The sequence below is a fragment of the Drosophila miranda genome, chromosome 2 (genome assembly GCF_003369915.1).
Source record: "Drosophila miranda strain MSH22 chromosome 2, D.miranda_PacBio2.1, whole genome shotgun sequence".
NCBI classification, from domain to species: domain Eukaryota; kingdom Metazoa; phylum Arthropoda; class Insecta; order Diptera; family Drosophilidae; genus Drosophila; species Drosophila miranda.
Window position 1 is genome coordinate 24,190,098 of NC_046675.1, and position 27,110 is coordinate 24,217,207.

The 27,110-nt window shown below is 44.4% G+C and overlaps 1 protein-coding gene, 3 long non-coding RNA genes and 2 pseudogenes across 10 annotated transcripts in view; 3 read left to right on the top strand and 3 right to left on the bottom strand.

Annotated features, from left to right (window-relative positions):
- LOC108154710 (FERM, ARHGEF and pleckstrin domain-containing protein 2) overlaps positions 1-14,109 on the bottom strand; it is a 38,156-nt gene extending 24,047 nt beyond the window's left edge. Inside the window, exons 1-2 of one of the 4 annotated variants that reach the window (XM_017285061.2) lie at positions 13,881-14,086; positions 4,318-5,217 (exon numbers count right to left, since the gene is read on the bottom strand). In XM_017285061.2, coding sequence (XP_017140550.1) covers positions 4,318-4,587 — 270 coding nt within the window. In that variant the 5' untranslated portion in view covers positions 4,588-5,217; positions 13,881-14,086. Of the gene's footprint in view, positions 1-4,317; positions 5,218-13,880 lie in introns of all 4 variants that reach the window. The other 3 variants (XM_017285062.2, XM_017285063.2, XM_033390134.1) reach the window with 3 other exon arrangements.
- A 120-nt stretch (positions 14,110-14,229) lies between these two features.
- On the top strand, positions 14,230-15,819 carry LOC117187443. 2 transcript variants are annotated; one of them, XR_004472126.1, is made up of 3 exons: positions 14,234-14,449; positions 14,512-15,649; positions 15,748-15,819. It is a non-coding gene; the product is annotated as an uncharacterized LOC117187443 (long non-coding RNA). The 2 variants fall into 2 exon arrangements; XR_004472125.1 differs by having other exon boundaries at positions 14,230-14,449; positions 14,512-15,810.
- An 844-nt stretch (positions 15,820-16,663) lies between these two features.
- LOC117186951 lies at positions 16,664-18,741 on the bottom strand (annotated as a pseudogene).
- A 422-nt stretch (positions 18,742-19,163) lies between these two features.
- Positions 19,164-20,774, top strand: LOC117187444. The gene is made up of 2 exons (XR_004472127.1): positions 19,164-19,383; positions 19,465-20,774. It is a non-coding gene; the product is annotated as an uncharacterized LOC117187444 (long non-coding RNA).
- Positions 20,775-21,631: 857 nt separating this feature from the next.
- Positions 21,632-23,710, bottom strand: LOC117186952 (annotated as a pseudogene).
- A 422-nt stretch (positions 23,711-24,132) lies between these two features.
- Positions 24,133-26,604, top strand: LOC117187442. Of its 3 annotated transcripts, none has more exons than XR_004472124.1 (3): positions 24,135-24,352; positions 24,434-25,582; positions 25,866-26,604. It is a non-coding gene; the product is annotated as an uncharacterized LOC117187442 (long non-coding RNA). The 3 variants fall into 3 exon arrangements; XR_004472123.1 differs by having other exon boundaries at positions 25,681-26,555; XR_004472122.1 differs by having other exon boundaries at positions 24,133-24,352; positions 24,434-26,550.
- Positions 26,605-27,110: the final 506 nt, after the last annotated feature.

A 27,110-nucleotide genomic window follows, 5' to 3' on the forward strand; every position in this document is an offset into this window, starting at 1 on the left:
TTCAATTTGTCGCTGTGTCGAGAGGAGGAAGCAACAGCAGCAGCAGTGGAATAGCCAGGGCCAGTGGCAGTGGCAGCCAGCAGGAACTGCAAGAGGCAGGTGTCGTCCTCTACGAGGGAGCTGCACATGCGGGCGCTTCCATTTCCCGTGTCATAGCCGACATTGTCCTTGCCTATTGAGTGGGGCCTCTAGCCCTAACCCTAACCCTAAGCCCCCCCCATTGCTGCCAAGTCCCTGAGCTGCGGGCTCTCCGGTCCTCGAATGGCAAACTTTCTTCGGTAACCAGAAAAGTTGAGAATGTCTTTTCAAAGAGCTCTGGAGTTTAGACGAAAATATGTTTTGGTTCGGAATAACTTTTTGGCAAGTACGTAATGCTTGTTGAATGGAAAAAGGTTTATTACTACGACACTGACTCTGAGGATGTGTCCATAAATAGAAGGAATTGGCAATGTCTTAGATCTAGAGATTATTCGTATCCCTCCATAAAGGATCGTATACTCCGAAAGGAATTCTGGGACCAGGAATACACTTGTAGCATTTGTAAGCAGAGAAAAACCAATGGGATGATTGTGAATTATCCAAAAAATAAGCCAAGAAATCAAACTGAAAGTATTTGCCTTCTGGCTTGCATAATTAGCTGCGTAGCCAATGGAAATCGTCTGTTCTTTGAGATCCGTAATGAATCAAGTTTCTGCAATTGAATCCCCTTCAACTCACGACAAAGAACCCCGACATTGTACAATAAATGCCTCAATTATTTGCGTCATAATTTAATAAAGTTCTCGGAGAATGCTTTCCCGTGTTCGTTCCTGCACTATCAGCACAACGTTCTCCCCGCTGGAAGATAAGCTTTTAAGAATGTTTGCACACACCAGACAGCCAGGCAGGCAGAGTGCTTTTGTTTGCTAAATATATGAAATGGCGTCAGGATAAGGCATTGAGAGGTGAGGCTCTTAAGGTAGAGTGCAAAACCTTAAACTTTTGGCAGCCGTAAAACATTAAAATCCTAGAAGTTATTCGCTTCGACCTCTGGCATTCACGAAAACATTTCAATTGCAAACATTTTTGGCCACATTCTTCTTTGGGAAATTTACATTTGTAAAGTTTGAGTGCGATTTTTCATGGACCACATGACCGACAAGGTCTGCCACATCCTCAGAGGCACAGCCACAGCCACATTATCGTTTACAAGCCACACAATCCATTAGGAGCCTTGATTAATAATGCAGTTGTTGACCAAGACCAGGCCACATACTCGTATTCATTTCTATTTAAGGGCCAACATGCGATGGAGAAAACGGTTCTGCAACTGATATTATGGCTACACCACACAGTGGCGAAGCACCGAAGGGAGAAAGGGTTGCAGGGTGCCTTGGGGGATGGGGTTTCTATTTTTAAAAATGTAACCATGTCAATATATATTACGTATACGCAGTGCACAGCGAAAGAAGTGCACGTCACAGCAGAAATTGTAACGTGATTGAATTTTTAATACCAGTCGGAGCTCAAGGAGAGCTTTTCGCGTCGAGTATGGACATGGACCGATGATATAAGCACAATGCCATGTGAGAGGTTTGAAGAGCTTTGAGCGGTTGATAATGGAACTGCTTTGATTTTCCGTAACATTTACAAGCGTTTTATTTGGTTTGGTGTGCCTTTTCCCAGGGGATTGGTCTCAAATATAGGAATTTCCCAGCAATTTATCGCTTGCATTGACATTTACTGCTTTATATAGGTAATACTTTAGCTTAAATCTTTAATAACTAATCAAATCTCCACTGAGAATGATGTTTTTTTTGAAAGAACATGGCTACAGATCATTTTCCTTGCAAACATATCATGGTACTGCTTAGTGCTGCTTTGCGATGCCTTGTTCTCTCTAAACTGCTTATAATAGGTAATGTTTTTGAAAATACATACTAGTGTGCACTGCTTTGAACAGTTTTTCCCTTTTTAAACCTGATGTACACTTTAATAGATACTGATTTGCACTTTAAACTGCATTTCCGTGATTAAAACTGCTTGACACGAATTTGCACTGCTTTATTTCCCCCTAAACTTCTCAGAATAGATAATCTTCTTATGAATACTGATTTTCGCTGCTTTAAACTGTTATGCACTGCTTTGAACTGCTTTGTTTTGCTCTAAAATGCTTCGAATAAGTTCAATTTAAACAGATTCTACTATTAAGTACACACTAATAAAGATATTTGGCCAAGGAATAGCAAACGAAGATCATTAGAAAGCCCGTATGACTCTTATTTATCAATATTTTCCATTGCACTGCTTTTAATACCCGTAGGAAATCATATTCCCCTTTTTTAAGTGGCTCTTTTCTACTCTGCCCTGCCCTATAATTGTTTTATAACAAAGTATTTTTCCATTATCCAAACAGTAAACTCAAATACAAGCCAGCAACTTCCTAAGCTTAATTCCACAACTAACTTTCATCCTTTTTGTATCCTCCCAAGCCCAGTCCTCCGCCAGAGTCCTTCCTGCACCTCCACTGGCAATGTCAGTCCTGAAACAGAGGCGCGACACGAAAAAGTGCTGCCTCCGCCTCCACCAGAGCTGCCTGGGGGCCTGCACTAAAGCAGAGAAATACCACAAGAGTGGAATGCAGACGGCGAATGGCGAATGGCATGGCACATACTCGTACATAAAAAAATAGTTTTGTGTGGAGCAGCACTTTGCAGCACAACATTTACCGAGCAGCGGGCAGCGCCTCAAGTGCAACTGGTTCACAAAAAGGTTAGTCCAGAGACAAACCACAACCCCCTATCCCAACCCCCAGCCGCCCATCTGTGTGCTGCAACCCCCCAAAACAATGGCCACCATTCTGTTGTAGTTGTTGCCCTGAAACATTTCCACTCCTTGCTTGTTGAAGCCTTTGAAATGTGTCTGCACTAGAGAGGAGAGATGAGAGAGGAGAGGCAGAGGCACAGGCTGGGGCTCGGGCTGGGGCTGTGGCAGAGGTGAGGCTTTTGGGCGTATCCACTTCAATGGTAGGCAGAAAAATTCCTAAGCCCGGGCTAATGGAGCCAGGAAGTGGCGCAACAGCAGCGCCAACAATAAGAACAAACAACAAACTACGACAAAATCCATTAGCCAACACAGAAACTGAGGGACAGCAAGCAGTGGGAGAGGAGCGAACGGACAGCAAGCAGTGGGAGAGGAGCGAATGGCGAGAGCCAGAAACAAAGGAGCAAGCAGGGCTACGACCAAGCGAGGAGGAGGAGTACAGCGAAGAGCAAGTAGTGCAGAAAGATGTTCAGCTGTTGTCGCGTCCTTGCTCCCATATGACGACCCGACTCGCGACCAACATACATGTTGTGTCCATGACGCGGCACATCGATGCACAGCTCTAATTTGTGTGTTGTGGTTTTGGACTGCTCCCAAAACCAGAAATCCTGCCCATCGTTAATGCGATTTGCGGTCGACAATCAGACATTTGCAGGCCGCGGGTCTCCAGGCCACAGCCACCACAGTTCGTAGACCCCAAAATGCTCCACTGCCACTCCCTGGCCGCCCTACAAATCCTCTTTCGTCCACTGAAAAATAGCCAAGAATCAGGAGAAATCTATGCCATGTTTTATTTTGGTGGTCCTGGGGCTGGGGCAAGAGAACGGATGTGCAGCATCTGCCCCGTGCAGCACCATCCACTTTCCACTTTCCACTTGCTACTGCAACTGCTGCTGCTGCCGCTTCTGTTGATTTCTGTGCCTCTTGTTTGCCAGAGGAAACACCGAAAAAATGTGCTTCATTCTCTGGCCGAATGCCAAACAAACTGCCAGCCACGCCTTCTTCTGGGCCCGAACCAAACGCAGGGCCCCTTGTCGCACAAGCTGCCCCCAGACTCCTCCATTCCACTCGCTATATCTTTCTTTATCTCTCTCCGACTCCGCTCCGGAGTTCCTCCGACTGTGAAGCCACTCTGTATCATTTTTTCGAGTTTACATTTAATTAAAAGTAGCTTTTCACATATTTTCCCGTTTGCACGTGAAGCTGTTTGTTCCAAAAGGGAGAATGTATACTCCTCGTATGTGGAGGGAGGGGCACTTGTGCAATTTCCATTTAACGGATGACTTCCGCTTCGGCAGGTGCTTCCTGTGTGAAATGGAAGATAGCTCCGACGCGAAGGGAAACTGTATGCACAGATAGACATTCTGGCAGCCTTATTGGATGGAATTTTCATTTTCATATTACATTAACTTTATGAATAAAGTGGCTAAACGAACACTTGTGCACTTTTTGGGCAGCATTCATTTTTGGAAGTTACTTTCCAGCTTACTTCCTTTGGACTCTTCTTGGACTCACCTGCACTTGAAACATGGTAACCGAATCATCCAGCATTTGTATGCGGACGGTAAGCTTCTTGCCTCCGCGATGCCTGGGCGTTGAGGGGGTGCCGTCCACACCGGAGGGTGTGCTCAGCGAATGGGTCATCCGACCGCCGGGTAGACCTCCTGCCTGGCCACCGCCAGAGGCCAGATCATAGTGACGGCCACCGCCACCGCCACCGCCGCCGCCGCCACCGCCACCGCCTCCGGTGGATCGCGAGGCTGTGCCCATGTCGGCGAGGGACATTTTGTAGACGAGAATTTTGGGGGATTACGGCTGGAATAAGACTCGGTTCACTCCGATCTGTGGCATAGATCGAGGGTCTGTCTGTTGTCTGCCGCCTTCTTTGGCTCTGTCTGTTGTCTCTTGTCTTCTTTAGGAGTTTCTTTTAAATGCTTTAAACATGGAATGCTACTGGGGGTTTCTTCGTTTGTTTGTATTTCGTTTCGTTAATTGAATTTCAGCTGTCTCTTCGCTTCTGTTTTTTTTATCTGCCTCTGTTTTTGTAACTGTATCTGTATCTGTATCTGTATCTGTGGCTGTCTGCTTTAATTCGATTTCATTTCGTATCCAGAAAAGAACAATAACAGAACAAATTGGAAGCTATAACGCCACACACCACACACACACACACACACACACGTTCTCACATGTGTTTCACATTTGCCATGTCTTCGGGTGTGGATTCGGACTCGGATTCGGATACGTTCTGGTGCGTTCCGACGATGCCTCTTGACTTCCCTCTGGCATTATTCGCGCAGAGAGCCAAAGATATATTCGTTTCGTTTTGAAATCGGCTTTACGGCGTTCAGCATTTGCTTGGGCCACTCGTGGATTTCCTCATCTCAGTTCTTACTCGGACTGGCCATCGTTTTCCTATAAAGATTGAGAGAGAAAATATGTTAGTCATAATTTTAAGTGCAGTGGAAAATTCATAAGCTCTTCGAGTGGGTTCTGTTCTGCTGGTTTATGTGCATAAAATATGGGACAAGCAATTATGAGGCTTCCACATATAAAAAGAGAAACTTTTATACGCGTCATGTGGCAGCACCCCTCGGTCAATATGCGTTTCTGCAAGGAAGCATCCCCTGGGCTACTGAATGTGGCAACAATTGCATCAGCGAGAGCCCTTGGAACCCATGTTTTAAATAGTTCTTATATTTTTACTTCTCCACATTTCCTTTCCCATTTTCCACCCATATCGCACGATCTTCCATGGACAAATCTCATTAAATTTCAAATAAATCAGAATCATGGCCATGTTTTTTTTTTTACATATTTCCAAAGCCCTATATCTCAGGATCGTGAAGTTTCAAAAGAAATCGAAATAATCGTCTTGGAAATGTATCAAACGCCTTGCCAAAAGTGGGCGTGGACACACTCAGAGACAGACTTTACAAGACAGAGTCTTGGATGGAAAACCATTCCTCAGGCCTCGCACAATTAGATGACAGTCGACAGTGGGCGAGCATCTCTCGCTGGGGCTGGGGGCTGGGGGCTGGGCTGTTCCTCTGAGCCGAAACCCATTCGACTATTGAGAAATTAAAAGCACATAAAAAACAGCCAAAACAATGACCCAAATAAATGCCTGTCAGGGGAATTATTTAAAACATTAAAAGCCCATAAAAATGGTAAATTGGAGAAATATGGAAAGAAGAAAATTAGGGAAAACACCTGTGAAAAAATAAATAGGCTTATCACGACGAGAGGGCCCAGAAGCGGCACGAAATCAAATGGAATGGAATGGAATGGAAGTGGAAGTGGAAGTACGAGTGTAACTTCTGGTTTGCCGCCGAATCAGGTTTGATGCGGCACCGCCTACCCACGTGGCGGCTGCCGGCCCACGCGTTGGATCGCATCCGAGAAAAGAAACTTCCAGCCTACATACAAAAGCAGTCTTAGAGATGCAGATAGATTGAGGACTGGGGATGGGAGATGGAGCTTGGAGCTTGGCGCCCAATTACTATGTGGGACGCGAGACGAGAAGCATTTTCGTAGAAGCGAAATATAATAATAAAATATGGGAAAATTATGAACAAGAAGTCGTCTTCCAAGCCCCCGTCCTCCTGTCCGCTCTGTGTCCATTTATTTATGGTTTTGTGGCTCGTAAATTTAAATGCGAACGTGGCCAAACGGCGGGCTGTCAATTTGCAAAAGACGGAGAGAGATACACACAGGATGCCCCCCAGTCGCCAGTCACTTCCATACGGTTGAATGGGGCGTGAAATGTGTGAATTTACGATGCGATATGAGAATACTCGTATCTTGTCCGCCACCAGAGTCGGGGGGGCGGTGGGCAGGTTCTCCTCAGGCCGATGATAACCACGGAGACAAGCGTTGACATCGTTCAATGACCCACAGAGATGATCTTCATTCACTGAGAAGGTTCTGATAACAAAATGCATATACTCCAGAGACCGATAGGGATAGGGAGACTGAAAAACTCTCCTTCTCTCTCTCTGTGAAGTTGTGGCTTTTCTGTTCACATAAGTCACGTTTTGTCATAAATAACACACAAATGATTATCATGTGGCCTCTTCAAGCACATTTCTACAGATAAAATGCGGGCAGTGCTCTCCCCCTTTTGTCTTTTGCCGAATTCTGAGATGATTAATGTGGAAGAGACCGCGAAACATCCTTGGAACAGATAGAAAATGAGAAGACTTTTAAGTAGAAATAAGGAGAGTTCTAGCATTGGAATACATTCGAAACTCCTTCTGTTCTTTGTATCATTTTTGGTAGCCTTTCAATCGCTTGCCATCGATTTGCTTTCAATCTTTGGTGGACCACTTCTCTTCTCCGTTGATCCTTAATCATAAAAGACACACACAGAGAGAACACCTTAAACGGCAGCGGCATCAAGACGTTGCCGCAATATTAATGATGCTCGCCAATTTATGGACAAGTCGCTAGAAGCGGTCTCTGGCAGCCACTGGTCTCCGGCCCGGTCTCTCTGGGAGCTAAAGCAGTGCTAGAATGGGGTTACAGTACCGCTTGATGAGCCACCAACTTGGGCCACGGCAAGGCTATATCTATGTCTACTCGTATCTGTTGGCCTTATTGGCCGGCCTGGCATACTCTTCGGCATTCCATAAACTTCAGATTGGCGAATGATGTGCTCTGTGCTTCTGGCTGTCCCCTGTGGCTGGGCTCCAAAACTGGAGGCATGAAGAAGTTTTTAACCAGTTTCCACAAGAGTATCCCCCCCCCCCCCCCTCTCTCTCTCTCTCTCTCTCTCCTTTTGTATCCGTGTGACCCAAAAAATGTTGTGTGTGTGTCCCCATCAAAGTTTTATGACTTTTATATACTATGGAGTGACATAAATTCATGGCTCTTTAATTAAGTTTCCGCCTGCCATTTTGCCATTCTGGCACTTTGGGTGTCTCTCCGTTGGCTAAGGTCGGGAAAAGGGCGTGGTTTTCATTGAATTTTCCCTGCTTTTGAATGCATTTCATGGAATTTTATTTGCCTACACATCTGAGAATTCGTTCAAAGTATTTTCCACGCAAAATATTCCATTAACAATGAAGTTTTTCATAGGAAAAACATTCTACAAACTTTTCTAATTTCTACAGAATTGTTTTGTATTTTCTATATATTTAGAGATTTTCTTTAGGAATTTCCCAATTCCCCCCCTAATATTTCATTGATTAAAACTCTCTTACAATTCATCATAAATCATCTCTACTGCCTCTATATATACAAATCCATCATATTGGATATTGGATCCCAAATAATTGACAATATCAATTCGAAATGTCAATAATAATAATCTTTTAAATTGCTTTTAGAAGAGTTTTCCCCCTCCACTCCTCTCCTCTCCAATGACCTGCCTTTGGTTCGTTTTTGTCATCGTTTAAATTGAAACAATCTCAATCTCTCTGCTCTGAGGCATCTTTGTATCTGTGATGGCAAATGCATCTCAATTAAAATGTATCTCGAGCATCTTTCATAATTCCGCTGCCAAACGAGAAGATGAATCACTTGGGGCCGTTTCCATTCCAAGAAATATGTACAGCAGGCCAAAGCCCCTGCCGAAAGAACAACAATTGTTGTGGATGGATGTTTGTATAGGGCCAAAAGCCAGAGCGAAAGATATAGTAGATATTCTCTTTACAGCCCACATGGTGGCTGCAACTCCATCTGTCTGTCTGGCTGTGTTTTTTTCACGTTTCACAGCGGTTTATAAATAAAATGCACCGAACAGAGAGTGTATTTTATGTGTGTGCCCGAGCCTGAATATAAAAGGATGCACTCCGCCGTCTGACGGATGGACGTTCCTCAGATGTGCTACTGCTTGCTGCCGGCGAGTGCATTTCAAAGTCAACTCTTTTTAGCCGTCAGCGGCACAGCACTGCACTGCCTTTAGTGCAGTTCATTAAAATATTTATTTAAAGTTTCCCCCGCAATGGAGCCTCGACCAGAAACCAGGAACAGCACCATCATCCCATCCGCCAGTTGCTCTTTTTTTATACGACTCGAAGACTCTTTGTTTATCATTGGATTATATATACAGTACAGGGCCTTACTTTATGGCACACACACTGAGAGAGAGGGCTGCACATGTGTGTCCCTTCATCGTCTGGTCTTTTTTTGTTGTTTTTTTGTACTTGTCAGCGGATAATATTCCACAGAATCTGCATCTCTTAATTGCTATCTGGCTCTGGCAGGCATCGTCCTATGGAAACCTTTGTTCGCCACAAGAAGTACTTTAATTTTAGTTTTAATGGAACCCATAGAAGCTGCAAGTGTCTTTCCAGAGGGTCCAGACAGCCAGAAGTGTACTCCAAGCAACCGACTGCTTTAAAGATATTTTCACCTCAACGAGTATAAACAAAAAGATTTGCTAATATGCAAAACAAACCACGAACCCGTGGGGGAGACGTGGGGGGAAACCACTCATAAATAGACACAACAAAACGCAATTGAAAATGCCGAACGAAATCAATTAGTATTGTCGTTAGGTAGCTCCACAGATACACCACAGATACAGATACATATAAGAGCCCTGCATGAAAGGGGAAAATAAATGTCGTTGACAGCCGGACAACACTTTGACTGAACAAACAAGTGGCTCTGGTTATTGATTAGACAGTCAGGCAGTAGACCCCTCCCCTCGACCGCCCTTTTTCCCTGGCGGACAAGCACTTTCATGGAATTTACAACAAATTATAGCAATTTGTTGGACAAAGTCAAGATACAGAATGGCAGAATTTGCAAGTAAAAAGAATAAGCAGGCGGGAGGCAGGAGGCAGGATGCGGGAGGCAGTGCAAAAAAGTTCTTGAGATGAGGTGACAGCCTTGTCGCAGAACACTTGACTGACATTTTCAACGAGTACAAAGAAACGGGTTAAGGATAAAGCCCAAGTACAGTAGAGCCAAAGCCAACAGCAGGAGAACAACAATCGATTTGCAGAGATTCCGGAAGGATTTTGCGGGAAACTTTGTTAGAAGAACAATTAAATGTACGGAAAAAGAGTCAAATAGCATTTCCACTCTCTGATCTCTAGGACATATCCTTATCCAAGGGGACTTCCGTCTCTAAATGCACTTCTTAGCGAACATCTGCTGTGATAACCGAAGGCACCCATACATTCCACATCCACTGGTATGCTCTGCCCATGAGATGGGGCTGTGCCAAACATATGGCTCTACAGATAATGCCCCATTACGTCTGATGCGATTAGAGCATCGATCGTACAATAGCTGAAACTATAATAGTCACTGGCAATCTGAAATGACGAGCTCCCGTCTCATTTTTTGGCACACCTATCGCATATCCACTGTAACCCTCGGACAAGAGATCCCTCCACTATGTCGGTGTGTGTGTGTGTGTGTGCAACCATGGCTAAGCAGCACTTGAAATTGTCCTCAATTTGTATGCAGCACAAGTCAAGAGACCGCCGTCGGAGCCGACACAAGATACATTTTGAATTTATGAGTATGCTGCCCCGAAACGGAAATGGAAATCGTTTTATGCTTTTGACCAAAGCCAAAGCCAAAAAAAAGAAACCTGTTAACGAGTGTAAATCACAGCCGAAACCCAACCGAAAGACAACAGATTTCAATTAGACCTCTGAAAAAACAAAAACCGAAGAGAAAACAAAGGCAAAACAAATTCAATGAATGCAAGTGCCCCTCCCCTCCTCGCCCGGCCCGGCCCTAGCATTGGGCCACCCTCACTCATCCCCTCCCGGCACAGAAAGCCAACAAAGCGTATTGAGATCGCAAATAAATAATGTATGGCCTGAGAGAGAGAGAGAGATAGATAGAGCGGGAGACTCAGAAGTTGGCTCGCAACTTAATTTGCTTTGCCCCATTGAGGCCTGGGGACTGTCAGCAGGCTTTTGTATCTGTGTAGCTTTGAGATACACGTACAGACGGACTCAATGTTGACCCATTTCATCTGCACGATTAACTCGTTCTCTTTTGGCCCCAAGTTTGATTCGCCTTCCACCACCGCAACGTGTGATATTTCTATGTTTGAACTCTGCATCCGTGTTGTGTTTGCCTAGACTTTTGCCATACATGGTCCGACCTATCCATTGGATACATTTGGTATAGTATCTCACGCGACGGAAACACTCTTATTGGGTTAGGAACGTGTACGAAGTTTCCATGTGGACCACTTTGGGGGCTCCATTGATTTACAATCTAGTTTTTTACAACAAGTTGGTTGCCAATACAGAATATATGATCGCCAAGACCCTTGATCAGATATTATTATACGTTTTTAAGAACCAGTTTTAGGCTGAGAGCGGCTGAAAGCCGTTTGATTATCAGGAAAATTTATTTTCCAATCATCATATTCGTTATTAAAACCATAATTAGGACGACATTTAATCAACTTCTAGCGCGAGCTTTGTAATCTTGAAGTTGAAATTAAACTGCTTATTAAGAATTTGTTTTAAATATAATTTAGAGGGGTTAGAGGGTTTAGCGGTGCCGTAGAATTTCAATAGAAAAAAAAACAAAATACATGAGAATACAATTGATTTTATTTTTGAGTCAATCTACCCCATAAAATTCCTCTAACTGCAAATAGTAATCTCTGTAAGGGCTGGGCTGCCGTTCCCCCATCAGTATTTCATTCATTTCCTTGCCGACTCGTGATCGAGTGTCCCCTTTCTAGACTTCAAATTGAGCATGAAAATCTGTGGATGATGATGTCAGCAGAAGGGAGGCGGGGGATAGGTGGAGTTGCCAAAACAACGAAAAACAATAAATAAAATCCACAGGAAAAAAAGAGGTAGAAAAAAAAGCGAAGCAGCTATGCCAACAAACGGGTCTTTTTAACAGCCACAGCGCTTCGGACTCAGTCAAGTGTTGTCGTCGCTTGCTTATCTCTGTCGCGTCCCTCCGCTGCCCTACCCTACCCCCTGGCAACCCTACAGCACACACACACTCGTGTATGTAGAAAAACTGATAACGAAGTGCGCTCCGAAGCATGTAAGCGGTCGTGTGTAAATAAGGGAGCAGCAATACCCTATACCCTACACCCCACCCCCATCTCACTGGCAGGCCGCCTGCCCTCTTTTACCCATCGTTTATCTATTTGATTGTTGTCTGTTTCGGAACACCGTTATAGGAACTCACTCTCTGGTGCTGTAACTGTGTTCTGGATCTGTTTTGTGTGTCTTATCAATCTTTGAACCGTTATCTACAAGTTTGTGTTTTCGTTTTCGTTCTCGTTCTCTTTTTTTTCTCTTTTTTTGCACTACCCATATCGAGGAATATGCGGACATGTCCCGTCATTATGCAAAACCAGATAAAGAATATGCTGACATCATACCGAAAATAAAGAATGGTAATAGAGCTCTAAATTTCCATTAACAGTACTATTAGATGTATTATTTGAACGTTTTAGGAAGAGTTTAGAGGTGTGAGTTCTATACTATCCATTAGGAGCTTTGATTAATGAAATAAGCTGATTCCCATCTACCGCTCACTCTCAAGAATGATAATATCCTTAATCATATCTTACGGCAAAAATCTAATACAAGAATATAGATCCAGAACAGCATTAAAGAAAGCTTGAAACGAAAGGGAAAATCCATGGGAAAAACCAGCTTAACACGCAGGAAAAGAGCCGAATCCACAGCGAAAGAAAGAGAAAGACAACGAGAGTGCATGAGTAAAGGAGAGCGAGATACAAGAATAGAGAGGGAGAGCATGCATAATGGGTGGGTGGCGCTGCTCCAACAAATGCAATGACCTGAATTTGGAGCATTTTGTGCAAGAAAATGTGGCAAAGGGGCGCCGGGAAGAATGCGAGAAAAAGCGGCAGCAGAAGGACAAGAAAACACAAGTGTTTGAAATATAACAAAACGTAAGATTTTCGAAATAATTGCACGGAAACTTACATTTAGGAAAAAAATTGTCACCCGCACCGTTTAAAAAAAACTAATTAAGAAATGTTCCCTCGATTCTCTTCATTTGAATCCCCATTCACAACCATCTCTCACTGAAAAGGGTTATTCCCCCACTCCCCCTGCAAAGTTTACGGTTATCCATCACCCGAATATTAAAACAAAAAACGCGTAAACATGTGTTGCCAAAAACATAATAAAATTGAAGAAAAGGCGCGGCAACTGCGACGCTAGCGTCTGCGTCGACGACAACAGCGCAGGCGACAAGTGTTTACAAAAAATTTCGGGGCCGAAAACTGTAACTGTAATTCTTGTTGCCCCTGCCCCTGCCCCACGTCCCCTGCTGCGCATGAATGTATGCGTATGCCATGGCGTGTCCTTGTGCCTAACACAACAAAAGCAGCAGCAACAGCAACAACAGGAGTGCGAAGGAGAGAGAAAGCAGAGACGTGACTGAGTAAAGTGTTGAGGGGGCCCAGGCCACGGTATATTCACAAGAAGGTCAGGAAGTCCAAGAAAACGGTCTCTAATCGGCAGCGTATACTGACAATACCTTGAAGTGGGAATTTAATATATTTTTTTCCACAACAAATCACTCCTTTTTTCATAATAAATCGTTCACAAAAAAGCAACTATAATGTTAATTTGCGAATCCCTCACCCCACACAAATCTACCTTGCAAAGGGCCACCCACTCATTTTGCTGTTGCCAAAGTCTACACTTGCCTTTGGGTTCGCTTTCCTCTCTCTTTCTCTCTTTGCCAATCCAGCATTCCTTTCGTCGAGGGGGGAGTGGAGTGGTTGTGCGTAAGCGCGGGGAAAGCAGAGCAGGGTGTGCGGTGGTTTGGGGTGTGTTCCGGAATTTACGTGCTTATTGAATTTTCAGCCCAAAAACGAGTTGCGCAAAAAAGAACCAAGAGCTGGGCTGGAGCTGTTGAGCGGCAATTAATTTCAATTAAATTAAGATCCAAGGCTAGAATTTTCTCATGGATTTTTGGCTGTTGCTCCGGTTTTCTTCTTTTGCGATGCTGCGCCCTTCACACAAAAACATATATACACACAATAGAGCGAGAACTTAGGGAACTTTTTACGCATAAAAATTTTATCAAGTGACAAACTGAAAAAAACGCGCCCTCGAGCAAATGAACGGTGAAAAACCATCGGTACACACTATTTTCTTTTGTCAATCGCTGTATTCCACTTGCACGCTAATTTTCTCCACTGTTCGAAGGCTTGCAACGCGTTAATAGATGCAATTTTATTGCATTTTTCACTGCTGCTGAGACTGGAGGATTGGCTGCGGCGACCCGTGTGTAGAAATTTCTCGCACCGCTCACGACAACGCCATTTTTCTTTTGAGCCAGCTGAGGAGTGTGACCGTTTAAGAATAATCACACACCTTGCAATGAAATACTGAAATCGAAATCGATGACCGGGTTTTCCAGCTGATTTTAGCCCGACAACCGAAGTCTGAAATCGATAATGGCTGTTTCTTAGATGCATATTTTCGGTATATTGAAAAATGTGACCTTATATTTCTGTTTTCAAAACCATACCAAAATCATAGAAAGACAGCTGAAAGATCCTGGAACGTCGCGAATCCTGTGGAAGGGAGCTTCATGTACTTGACAGAGCCCTAAGACTCCATACGCTGATCAGCGATGAGCGTATCCACCACAAGAGGAACAGAGGTGACAGCTGTTGGACCTACTCCTACTACAACAGCATTAACGTGACCAGGTAAATCCCTCTCTATACTATTCACCCGCGTAATTTTGCTCATAAAACGTTGCCTCTTCTAGGTTTCTGGGCGAATCACTGGGCGCAACACTGCCGTGTATGAAGTTTCTGCTCTTCTGGACAGATGTCGGCAGCCATAAGAAATCAGCCAAAGGATGACCAGGCTGCGGGTCCGTTGTCGCCCTCAACGCGTATTATGTCTGAGCGCATGTCCAAGATTTCCTCTGTGGCGGATACGGTGCCACGCTCAACATCACGTTACGTTTGCCTACAGCACCACCACGAATGTCAGTAAAATGCTGGCCCATCAATCCCATCAATGCGCCGCCCTGCTCCACCGCGATCTGCGACTAGTCCGACTCCAATTACAAGAGCAAAGAGATACAGGAGGAGGAGTTGGAGCATGGCTCCGGCAAGCATCCCACCGAACACCAATTTTTTGTATAGATTGATATTATTTGGTTGCTCTAGCTCTTATAATCTCTGAGCACTAGACGCTCATAGGGACAGACAGACAGACATGGCTCTATCGACTCGCTCAAGAATTGGTTCTGCCGACCGTGCGCAGTAGAAGAGAAAAAACTTAGTTTCGTCTCTTTTGCGGCTGCGTCGTTAGCACTCTTTTGCTTTCTTCGCTTTGCATTTGTTGTGTGCTGTGATTTTGTAATTATTATCAGGAAAACGCAGTGTTTAAATACTGTACAAAATAATTATAAATTGTATAAAAATTAAATTTATGACGGGACAAACCTTCACAACGTAGGAGCAACACTAATAGAGAGTAATATTAAGTATAGTTGAGTTACACAGTGTAAGGACCTTTAAAAAGTATATTATTTTATCCAATATCTATATGCCTGAGGATATACAAATTCTGGACAGAACGAAAAATTATGGTACTGAACCAGCAGATTCCAGATTTATTCGACAAGAGAATGGTTTATTCGAAATAGCAGATACATGAGAATTAAAATATAATTTAGGTACAAAGATAATGCCCAAGTCATTAACTTTGTATAGGCGTTCCAAGGAAATGTTATTAATTGAGAAGTCAGACCTTTGTAAAGGCCATATTTTAAAAGACTTAACTGGGAACTAGACAAGAAATCTATCTCCTCAAAAGTGCAAGTCCAATCATTCCCAGTCAGTAATAGGTTCAGTTGTGTGGAGGCCCGAAGGAGTCCTTGGCTTTATGAAAAGGTAGTCTGAGGAATTTTCTTACCCCTATACCATAAACTAATCTACTTTTCTCTTTTCTGGTTCCTGTATCTCGTCTCCTCACTACCAAAAATATCAAGATATGTTTCTGGTACCATATGTGTTTACAATAAATAGTTCCATCGTCTTGCCTTTGATACTTATGCTTCCAATGTCAGATCTTAATTAATGAATAGTTTAAGTTAGCTTTCTTCTGTGTTGAATTTTTTGGCGAACTTGCCAGTAGCAGATAATTTATGATTTGTACATTCTTCTTTCTACACAGTTTAACTGAACATAGAACATATCCTTCGTTCTTGAGTGACTCGACCAGCAATAGGGACTCTCGATATTCTTGGTGTTCATGGGATTGATAAGCTCGGCTTCCGTTTCCTCTTCCCCGACATCAAATGACGCCTGCAGGCACTGGATGGCCATCTCAATGCTCGTGCTCTAATTGTGGGACTTCACGTCCACCTGCTTGTTGAAATAGTCTACGAAGGTGCGGACAAAACTTCGCTGCACAACTGTAGTATTTATGTGATTTATGCTGAAAAATTTTTAAATACACACATAAGAAAAATTGTCTCGAATTGTCTCGCACTCGACAACCTGTCAGTCCAGGCTTAAAAAATGGAAAGTCCAACATCGCGTGGTCCTCATGGAACATTCTTTTCAGTAGGCAACAACCGCTTAGGCCCGTAAATTCAAGAAAAATTTACTCAAGACTTAAATTCGTGTTGCAGGATACGTATTGTATTAAGGATCTTGAGACTTTGAGTATATTTCTCTTAGATGGTGGTGCCTGAGTCATCTTACAAAATCCACGCAGGCAAAAAGTCGGGCAAGAAATTTGTACGTTACACATTTTACTATTCAAATTAGAATTAAAATTTTAAATAGATGTATTGGATCCGCTATATAAATATATTCCGGGGAAAACTATGAATAAATTAGTACATTTTAATAAAATTTCATTCTTTTATTTTATAAATAAAGTTTATAGTTAAACGGTGCTCTATTTCAACATGAATTTTTATTGGATGAGAGATTCGTAAAGGGAATAACCATCAATGAAATAATGTATAAATTGAAACAAAGGAACATTGGGTTTACTTTTTGGCTCTGGACTTGGGCTTGGCGGCCGTCGAACCAGCGGTCGACTTCTTGGATCCGCTAGCTGCCTTCGACGTGCTGGCAGCCGTGGACTTCTTTTTGGCCTTGATCAGGCCATCTAGCTCTAGGTTGTCTTTATCCTCGTCCTCATCCGAGTCTACGCGATTGGTTTCCCCCTCCTCGAGGTCCTCTTCCAGGCCCAGCAGCTCCTCATCGGCGGCACCTGCCTCCGACTTTTTCTTCTTGATGTTCGCCTGGGCGGAATAGGAATAGGCCATCACTTCCTTGTTGTAGGACCGCGTCAGGGCTGCCTTCACGCGGCCATCCACGGCATCCAGCGGGGACTTCTTGCCCGGCCAGGCGGTCAGCTCCACTAGCGAGTCGAGGTCCTCACGCAGCAGGTGGTAGTCCTTCATTACGTCCAGTGCAGCGGACACTCCATCCTGGCCATCTTTGGCCAGCGGACGGGCTATGTTGTCCAGTAGAAAGGGAGCGTAGTCCAGCCGGACGGAAAGCCTGGAGCCGGAGGTGCAAGACCTAGTGTGATCATGCAGCTCCTGGGCTAGTCTCGCCCGTTTCGTGGTCCGCGAGTTCTTGCCCAGCCAGCCGTTTTGCCATTTTCTCTCCCGGGAGAACAGAGCTGAAAAATGCCTGCGTGGGCAGCAGACTCCAGGCGGAGTTGGCACGGATTCGTTTATCTATCATATCGCCAATACTAAGGGCATCCGCAGTGGCTGCCACTTTGCTCAGAATATCCTTTCTGAAACAAAAGATGATAAAAGTTAATAAACTGATTCCTACTGGAGGATTTACCGAGACTCACTTATTGCCCTGTGGCGTGACCTGGAGATAGTTCTGCTGGACAAACAGTGGCGCCAGACTGTAGTCGTGGAAGAATAAATCACATTTATCGGCGAAAGACATCCGCTTGTGCTCCTCGGCGCTGAAGACCTTGCGCACCACTTCCCAGGGTCCCAGCTTCAGATCTTTGGAGGCCGTCTTCAGCTCCACCTTAGCCTGCGATTGGGTGGGAATATCTTCTCCCGCACTCATCAGGGAAATGTGATTGATGGACTGACGAATATCGTTGTTTGTGGCTGCTATGATCTCCTCCACTTTGGCCGCCGAGATCTTGACCTTCTCCTTGAAGCATATGCTCATGATCTTGCCTTTGATCTGCTCGAGACGCGGCCGCTGGAAGCGCAGATCAAAGCAGTAGTTGACGAGAGATCGGATCTTCGGGTGATTGCGATCGTTGCACATGCAAATGATGGGTACGGAGCTGTCCTTGATAAGGGCAATTAGCTCCTGCATCCCGCCGCGGTCCTCGTTGCCAGCCATGCCGTCCACCTCGTCCATGATTAGCACATGCTTTTTGGACACCGCCTGCGACTGTCCATTGAAGTAGCCATAGAGGGACTTGTTTCCCAGCAGCGTGGACACCTCATCCTTGAGCAGACGCTTGCTCCGAGTGTCGGAGGCATTGAACTCCACCGCATCGAAGCCCAGTTCCTTGACCACTAGCGTAGCTGTCGTTGTCTTTCCTATTCCTGGTGGTCCCGACAGCAGGGCAGCCTTGTAGAAGCTACCATCGTCGTTCTTGGCCTAGGGAACGTCGTTCCTCTCTCTTTCTCTCTTTGCCAATCCAGCATTCCTTTCGTCGAGGGGGAGTGGAGTGGTTGTGCGTAAGCGCGGGGAAAGCAGAGCAGGGTGTGCGGTGGTTTGGGGTGTGTCCCGGAATTTACGTGCTTATTGAATTTTCAGCCCAAAAACGAGTTGCGCAAAAAAGAACCAAGAGCTGGGCTGGAGCTGTTGAGCGGCAAATAATTTCAATTAAATTAAGATCCGGGGCTAGAAATTTCTCATGGATTTTTGGCTGTTGCTCCGGTTTTCTTCTTTTGCGATGCTGCGCCCTTCACACAAAAACATATATACACACAATAGAGCGAGAACTTAGGGAACTTTTTACGCATAAACATTTTATCAAGTGACAAACTGAAAAAAACGCGCCCTCGAGCAAATGAACGGTGAAAAACCATCGGTACACACTATTTTCTTTTGTCAATCGCTGTATTCCACTTGCACGCTAATTTTGTCCACTGTTCGAAGGTTTGCAACGCGTTAATAGATGCAATTTTATTGCATTTTTCACTGCTGCTGAGACTGGAGGATTGGCTGCAGCGACCCGTGTGTAGAAATTTCTCGTCCCGCTCACGACAACGCCATTTTTCTTTTGAGCCAGCTGAGGAGTGTGACCGTTTAAGAATAATCAGACACCTTGCAATGAAATACTGAAATCGAAATCGATGACCGGGTTTTTCAGCTGATTTTAGGCCGATAACCGAAGTCTGAAATCGATAAAGGCTGTTTCTTAGATGCATATTTTCGGTATATTGAAAAATGTGACCTTATATTTCTGTTTTCAAAACCATACCAAATTCATAGAAAGACAGCTGAAAGATCCTGGAACGTCGCGAATCCTGTGGAAGGCAGCTTCATGTACTTGACAGAGTCGCCCTAGGACTCCATACGCTGCTCAGCGATGGGCGTATCCACCACAAGAGGAACAGAGGTGACAGCTGTTGGACCTACTCCTACTACAACAGCATTAACGTGACCAGGTAAATCACTCTCTCCACTATTCACCCGCGTAATTTTGCTCCTAAAACGTTGCCTCTTCTGGGTTCTGGGCGAATCCGTAGGCATCATCGGTACCGGGGACTCGGAGAAGCCTCGCAACACTGCCGTGTATGAAGTGTCTGCTCTTCTGGACAGATGTCGGCAGCCATAAGAAATCAGCCAACGGATGACCAGGCTGCGGGTCCGTTGTCGCCCTCAACGCGTATTATGTCAGAGCGCATGTCCAAGATTTCCTCTGTGGCGGATACGGTGCCACGCTCAACATCACGTTACGTTTGCCTGCAGCACCACCACGAATGTCAGTAAAATGCTGGCCCATCAATCCCATCAATGCGCCGCCCTGCTCCACCGCGATCTGCGACTAGTCCGACTCCAATTACAAGAGCAAAGAGATACAGGAGGAGGAGTTGGAGCATGGCTCCGGCAAGCATCCCACCGAACACCAATTTTTTGTATAGATTGATATTATTTGGTTGCTCTAGCTCTTATAATCTCTGAGCACTAGACGCTCATAGGGACAGACAGACAGACATGGCTCTATCGACTCGCTCAAGAATTGGTTCTGCCGACCGTGCGCAGTAGAAGAGAAAAAACTTAGTTTCGTCTCTTTTGCGGCTGCGTCGTTAGCACTCTTTTGCTTTCTTCGCTTTGCATTTGTTGTGTGCTGTGATTTTGTAATTATTATCAGGAAAACGCAGTGTTTAAATACTGTACAAAATAATTATAAATTGTATAAAAATTAAATTTATGACGGGACAAACCTTCACAACGTAGGAGCAACACTAATACAGAGTAATATTAAGTATAGTTGAGTTACACAGTGTAAGGACCTTTAAAAAGTATATTATTTTATCCAATATCTATATGCCTGAGGATATACAAATTCTGGACAGAACGAAAAATTATGGTACTGAATCAGCAGATTCCAGATTTATTCGACAAGAGAATGGTTTATTCGAAATAGCAGATACATGAGATTTAAAATATAATTTAGGTACAAAGATAATGCCCAAGTCATTAACTTTGTACAGGCGTTCCAAGGAAATGTTATTAATTGAGAAGTCAGACCTTTGTAAAGGCCATATTTTAAAAGACTTAACTGGGAACTAGACAAGAAATCTATCTCCTCAAAAGTGCAAGTCCAATCATTCCCAGTCAGTAATAGGTTCAGTTGTGTGGAGGCCCGAAGGAGTCCTTGGCTTTATGAAAAGGTAGTCTGAGGAATTTTCTTACCCCTATACCATAAACTAATCTACTTTTCTCTTTTCTGGTTCCTGTATCTCGTCTCCTCACTACCAAAAATATCAAGATATGTTTCTGGTACCATATGTGTTTACAATAAATAGTTCCATCGTCTTGCCTTTGATACTTATGCTTCCAATGTCAGATCTTAATTAATGAATAGTTTAAGTTAGCTTTCTTCTGTGTTGAATTTTTTGGCGAACTTGCCAGTAGCAGATAATTTATGATTTGTACATTCTTCTTTCTACACAGTTTAACTGAACATAGAACATATGTATCCTTCGTTCTTGAGTGACTCGACCAGCAATAGGGACTCTCGATATTCTTGGTGTTCATGGGATTGATAAGCTCGGCTTCCGTTTCCTCTTCCCCGACATCAAATGACGCCTGCAGGCACTGGATGGCCATCTCAATGCTCGTGCTCTAATTGTGGGACTTCACGTCCACCTGCTTGTTGAAATAGTCTACGAAGGTGCGGACAAAACTTCGCTGCACAACTGTAGTATTTATGTGATTTATGCTGAAAAATTTTTAAATACACACATAAGAAAAATTGTCTCGAATTGTCTCGCACTCGACAACCTGTCAGTCCAGGCTTAAAAAATGGAAAGTCCAACATCGCGTGGTCCTCATGGAACATTCTTTTCAGTATGCAACAACCGCTTAGGCCCGTAAATTCAAGAAAAATTTACTCAAGACTTAAATTCGTGTTGCAGGATACGTATTGTATTAAGGATCTTGAGACTTTGAGTATATTTCTCTTAGATGGTGGTGCCTGAGTCATCTTACAAAATCCACGCAGGCAAAAAGTCGGGCAAGAAATTTGTACGTTACACATTTTACTATTCAAATTAGAATTAAAATTTTAAATAGATGTATTGGATCCGCTATATAAATATATTCCGGGGAAAACTATGAATAAATTAGTACATTTTAATAAAATTTCATTCTTTTATTTTATAAATAAAGTTTATAGTTAAACGGTGCTCTATTTCAACATGAATTTTTATTGGATGAGAGATTCGTAAAGGGAATAACCATCAATGAAATAATGTATAAATTGAAACAAAGGAACATTGGGTTTACTTTTTGGCTCTGGACTTGGGCTTGGCGGCCGTCGAACCAGCGGTCGACTTCTTGGATCCGCTAGCTGCCTTCGACGTGCTGGCAGCCGTGGACTTCTTTTTGGCCTTGATCAGGCCATCTAGCTCTAGGTTGTCTTTATCCTCGTCCTCATCCGAGTCTACGCGATTGGTTTCCCCCTCCTCGAGGTCCTCTTCCAGGCCCAGCAGCTCCTCATCGGCGGCACCTGCCTCCGACTTTTTCTTCTTGATGTTCGCCTGGGCGGAATAGGAATAGGCCATCACTTCCTTGTTGTAGGACCGCGTCAGGGCCGCCTTCACGCGGCCATCCACGGCATCCAGCGGGGACTTCTTGCCCGGCCAGGCGGTCAGCTCCACTAGCGAGTCGAGGTCCTCACGCAGCAGGTGGTAGTCCTTCATTACGTCCAGTGCAGCGGACACTCCATCCTGGCCATCTTTGGCCAGCGGACGGGCTATGTTGTCCAGTAGAAAGGGAGCGTAGTCCAGCCGGACGGAAAGCCTGGAGCCGGAGGTGCAAGACCTAGTGTGATCATGCAGCTCCTGGGCTAGTCTCGCCCGTTTCGTGGTCCGCGAGTTCTTGCCCAGCCAGCCGTTTTGCCATTTTCTCTCCCGGGAGAACAGAGCTGAAAAATGCCTGCGTGGGCAGCAGACTCCAGGCGGAGTTGGCACGGATTCGTTTATCTATCATATCGCCAATACTAAGGGCATCCGCAGTGGCTGCCACTTTGCTCAGAATATCCTTTCTGAAACAAAAGATGATAAAAGTTAATAAACTGATTCCTACTGGAGGATTTACCGAGACTCACTTATTGCCCTGTGGCGTGACCTGGAGATAGTTCTGCTGGACAAACAGTGGCGCCAGACTGTAGTCGTGGAAGAATAAATCACATTTATCGGCGAAAGACATCCGCTTGTGCTCCTCGGCGCTGAAGACCTTGCGCACCACTTCCCAGGGTCCCAGCTTCAGATCTTTGGAGGCCGTCTTCAGCTCCACCTTAGCCTGCGATTGGGTGGGAATATCTTCTCCCGCACTCATCAGGGAAATGTGATTGATGGACTGACGAATATCGTTGTTTGTGGCTGCTATGATCTCCTCCACTTTGGCCGCCGAGATCTTGACCTTCTCCTTGAAGCATATGCTCATGATCTTGCCTTTGATCTGCTCGAGACGCGGCCGCTGGAAGCGCAGATCAAAGCAGTAGTTGACGAGAGATCGGATCTTCGGGTGATTGCGATCGTTGCACATGCAAATGATGGGTACGGAGCTGTCCTTGATAAGGGCAATTAGCTCCTGCATCCCGCCGCGGTCCTCGTTGCCAGCCATGCCGTCCACCTCGTCCATGATTAGCACATGCTTTTTGGACACCGCCTGCGACTGTCCATTGAAGTAGCCATAGAGGGACTTGTTTCCCAGCAGCGTGGACACCTCATCCTTGAGCAGACGCTTGCTCCGAGTGTCGGAGGCATTGAACTCCACCGCATCGAAGCCCAGTTCCTTGACCACTAGCGTAGCTGTCGTTGTCTTTCCTATTCCTGGTGGTCCCGACAGCAGGGCAGCCTTGTAGAAGCTACCATCGTCGTTCTTGGCCTAGGGAACGTCGTTCCTCTCTCTTTCTCTCTTTGCCAATCCAGCATTCCTTTCGTCGAGGGGGGAGTGGAGTGGTTGTGCGTAAGCGCGGGGAAAGCAGAGCAGGGTGTGCGGTGGTTTGGGGTGTGTCCCGGAATTTACGTGCTTATTGAATTTTCAGCCCAAAAACGAGTTGCGCAAAAAAGAACCAAGAGCTGGGCTGGAGCTGTTGAGCGGCAAATAATTTCAATTAAATTAAGATCCGGGGCTAGAAATTTCTCATGGATTTTTGGCTGTTGCTCCGGTTTTCTTCTTTTGCGATGCTGCGCCCTTCACACAAAAACATATATACACACAATAGAGCGAGAACTTAGGGAACTTTTTACGCATAAACATTTTATCAAGTGACAAACTGAAAAAAACGCGCCCTCGAGCAAATGAACGGTGAAAAACCATCGGTACACACTATTTTCTTTTGTCAATCGCTGTATTCCACTTGCACGCTAATTTTGTCCACTGTTCGAAGGTTTGCAACGCGTTAATAGATGCAATTTTATTGCATTTTTCACTGCTGCTGAGACTGGAGGATTGGCTGCAGCGACCCGTGTGTAGAAATTTCTCGTCCCGCTCACGACAACGCCATTTTTCTTTTGAGCCAGCTGAGGAGTGTGACCGTTTAAGAATAATCAGACACCTTGCAATGAAATACTGAAATCGAAATCGATGACCGGGTTTTTCAGCTGATTTTAGGCCGATAACCGAAGTCTGAAATCGATAAAGGCTGTTTCTTAGATGCATATTTTCGGTATATTGAAAAATGTGACCTTATATTTCTGTTTTCAAAACCATACCAAATTCATAGAAAGACAGCTGAAAGATCCTGGAACGTCGCGAATCCTGTGGAAGGCAGCTTCATGTACTTGACAGAGTCGCCCTAGGACTCCATACGCTGCTCAGCGATGGGCGTATCCACCACAAGAGGAACAGAGGTGACAGCTGTTGGACCTACTCCTACTACAACAGCATTAACGTGACCAGGTAAATCACTCTCTCCACTATTCACCCGCGTAATTTTGCTCCTAAAACGTTGCCTCTTCTGGGTTCTGGGCGAATCCGTAGGCATCATCGGTACCGGGGACTCGGAGAAGCCTCGCAACACTGCCGTGTATGAAGTGTCTGCTCTTCTGGACAGATGTCGGCAGCCATAAGAAATCAGCCAACGGATGACCAGGCTGCGGGTCCGTTGTCGCCCTCAACGCGTATTATGTCAGAGCGCATGTCCAAGATTTCCTCTGTGGCGGATACGGTGCCACGCTCAACATCACGTTACGTTTGCCTGCAGCACCACCACGAATGTCAGTAAAATGCTGGCCCATCAATCCCATCAATGCGCCGCCCTGCTCCACCGCGATCTGCGACTAGTCCGACTCCAATTACAAGAGCAAAGAGATACAGGAGGAGGAGTTGGAGCATGGCTCCGGCAAGCATCCCACCGAACACCAATTTTTTGTATAGATTGATATTATTTGGTTGCTCTAGCTCTTATAATCTCTGAGCACTAGACGCTCATAGGGACAGACAGACAGACATGGCTCTATCGACTCGCTCAAGAATTGGTTCTGCCGACCGTGCGCAGTAGAAGAGAAAAAACTTAGTTTCGTCTCTTTTGCGGCTGCGTCGTTAGCACTCTTTTGCTTTCTTCGCTTTGCATTTGTTGTGTGCTGTGATTTTGTAATTATTATCAGGAAAACGCAGTGTTTAAATACTGTACAAAATAATTATAAATTGTATAAAAATTAAATTTATGACGGGACAAACCTTCACAACGTAGGAGCAACACTAATAGAGAGTAATATTAAGTATAGTTGAGTTACACAGTGTAAGGACCTTTAAAAAGTATATTATTTTATCCAATATCTATATGCCTGAGGATATACAAATTCTGGACAGAACGAAAAATTATGGTACTGAACCAGCAGATTCCAGATTTATTCGACAAGAGAATGGTTTATTCGAAATAGCAGATACATGAGAATTAAAATATAATTTAGGTACAAAGATAATGCCCAAGTCATTAACTTTGTATAGGCGTTCCAAGGAAATGTTATTAATTGAGAAGTCAGACCTTTGTAAAGGCCATATTTTAAAAGACTTAACTGGGAACTAGACAAGAAATCTATCTCCTCAAAAGTGCAAGTCCAATCATTCCCAGTCAGTAATAGGTTCAGTTGTGTGGAGGCCCGAAGGAGTCCTTGGCTTTATGAAAAGGTAGTCTGAGGAATTTTCTTACCCCTATACCATAAACTAATCTACTTTTCTCTTTTCTGGTTCCTGTATCTCGTCTCCTCACTACCAAAAATATCAAGATATGTTTCTGGTACCATATGTGTTTACAATAAATAGTTCCATCGTCTTGCCTTTGATACTTATGCTTCCAATGTCAGATCTTAATTAATGAATAGTTTAAGTTAGCTTTCTTCTGTGTTGAATTTTTTGGCGAACTTGCCAGTAGCAGATAATTTATGATTTGTACATTCTTCTTTCTACACAGTTTAACTGAACATAGAACATATGTATCCTTCGTTCTTGAGTGACTCGACCAGCAATAGGGACTCTCGATATTCTTGGTGTTCATGGGATTGATAAGCTCGGCTTCCGTTTCCTCTTCCCCGACATCAAATGACGCCTGCAGGCACTGGATGGCCATCTCAATGCTCGTGCTCTAATTGTGGGACTTCACGTCCACCTGCTTGTTGAAATAGTCTACGAAGGTGCGGACAAAACTTCGCTGCACAACTGTAGTATTTATGTGATTTATGCTGAAAAATTTTTAAATACACACATAAGAAAAATTGTCTCGAATTGTCTCGCACTCGACAACCTGTCAGTCCAGGCTTAAAAAATGGAAAGTCCAACATCGCGTGGTCCTCATGGAACATTCTTTTCAGTATGCAACAACCGCTTAGGCCCGTAAATTCAAGAAAAATTTACTCAAGACTTAAATTCGTGTTGCAGGATACGTATTGTATTAAGGATCTTGAGACTTTGAGTATATTTCTCTTAGATGGTGGTGCCTGAGTCATCTTACAAAATCCACGCAGGCAAAAAGTCGGGCAAGAAATTTGTACGTTACACATTTTACTATTCAAATTAGAATTAAAATTTTAAATAGATGTATTGGATCCGCTATATAAATATATTCCGGGGAAAACTATGAATAAATTAGTACATTTTAATAAAATTTCATTCTTTTATTTTATAAATAAAGTTTATAGTTAAACGGTGCTCTATTTCAACATGAATTTTTATTGGATGAGAGATTCGTAAAGGGAATAACCATCAATGAAATAATGTATAAATTGAAACAAAGGAACATTGGGTTTACTTTTTGGCTCTGGACTTGGGCTTGGCGGCCGTCGAACCAGCGGTCGACTTCTTGGATCCGCTAGCTGCCTTCGACGTGCTGGCAGCCGTGGACTTCTTTTTGGCCTTGATCAGGCCATCTAGCTCTAGGTTGTCTTTATCCTCGTCCTCATCCGAGTCTACGCGATTGGTTTCCCCCTCCTCGAGGTCCTCTTCCAGGCCCAGCAGCTCCTCATCGGCGGCACCTGCCTCCGACTTTTTCTTCTTGATGTTCGCCTGGGCGGAATAGGAATAGGCCATCACTTCCTTGTTGTAGGACCGCGTCAGGGCCGCCTTCACGCGGCCATCCACGGCATCCAGCGGGGACTTCTTGCCCGGCCAGGCGGTCAGCTCCACTAGCGAGTCGAGGTCCTCACGCAGCAGGTGGTAGTCC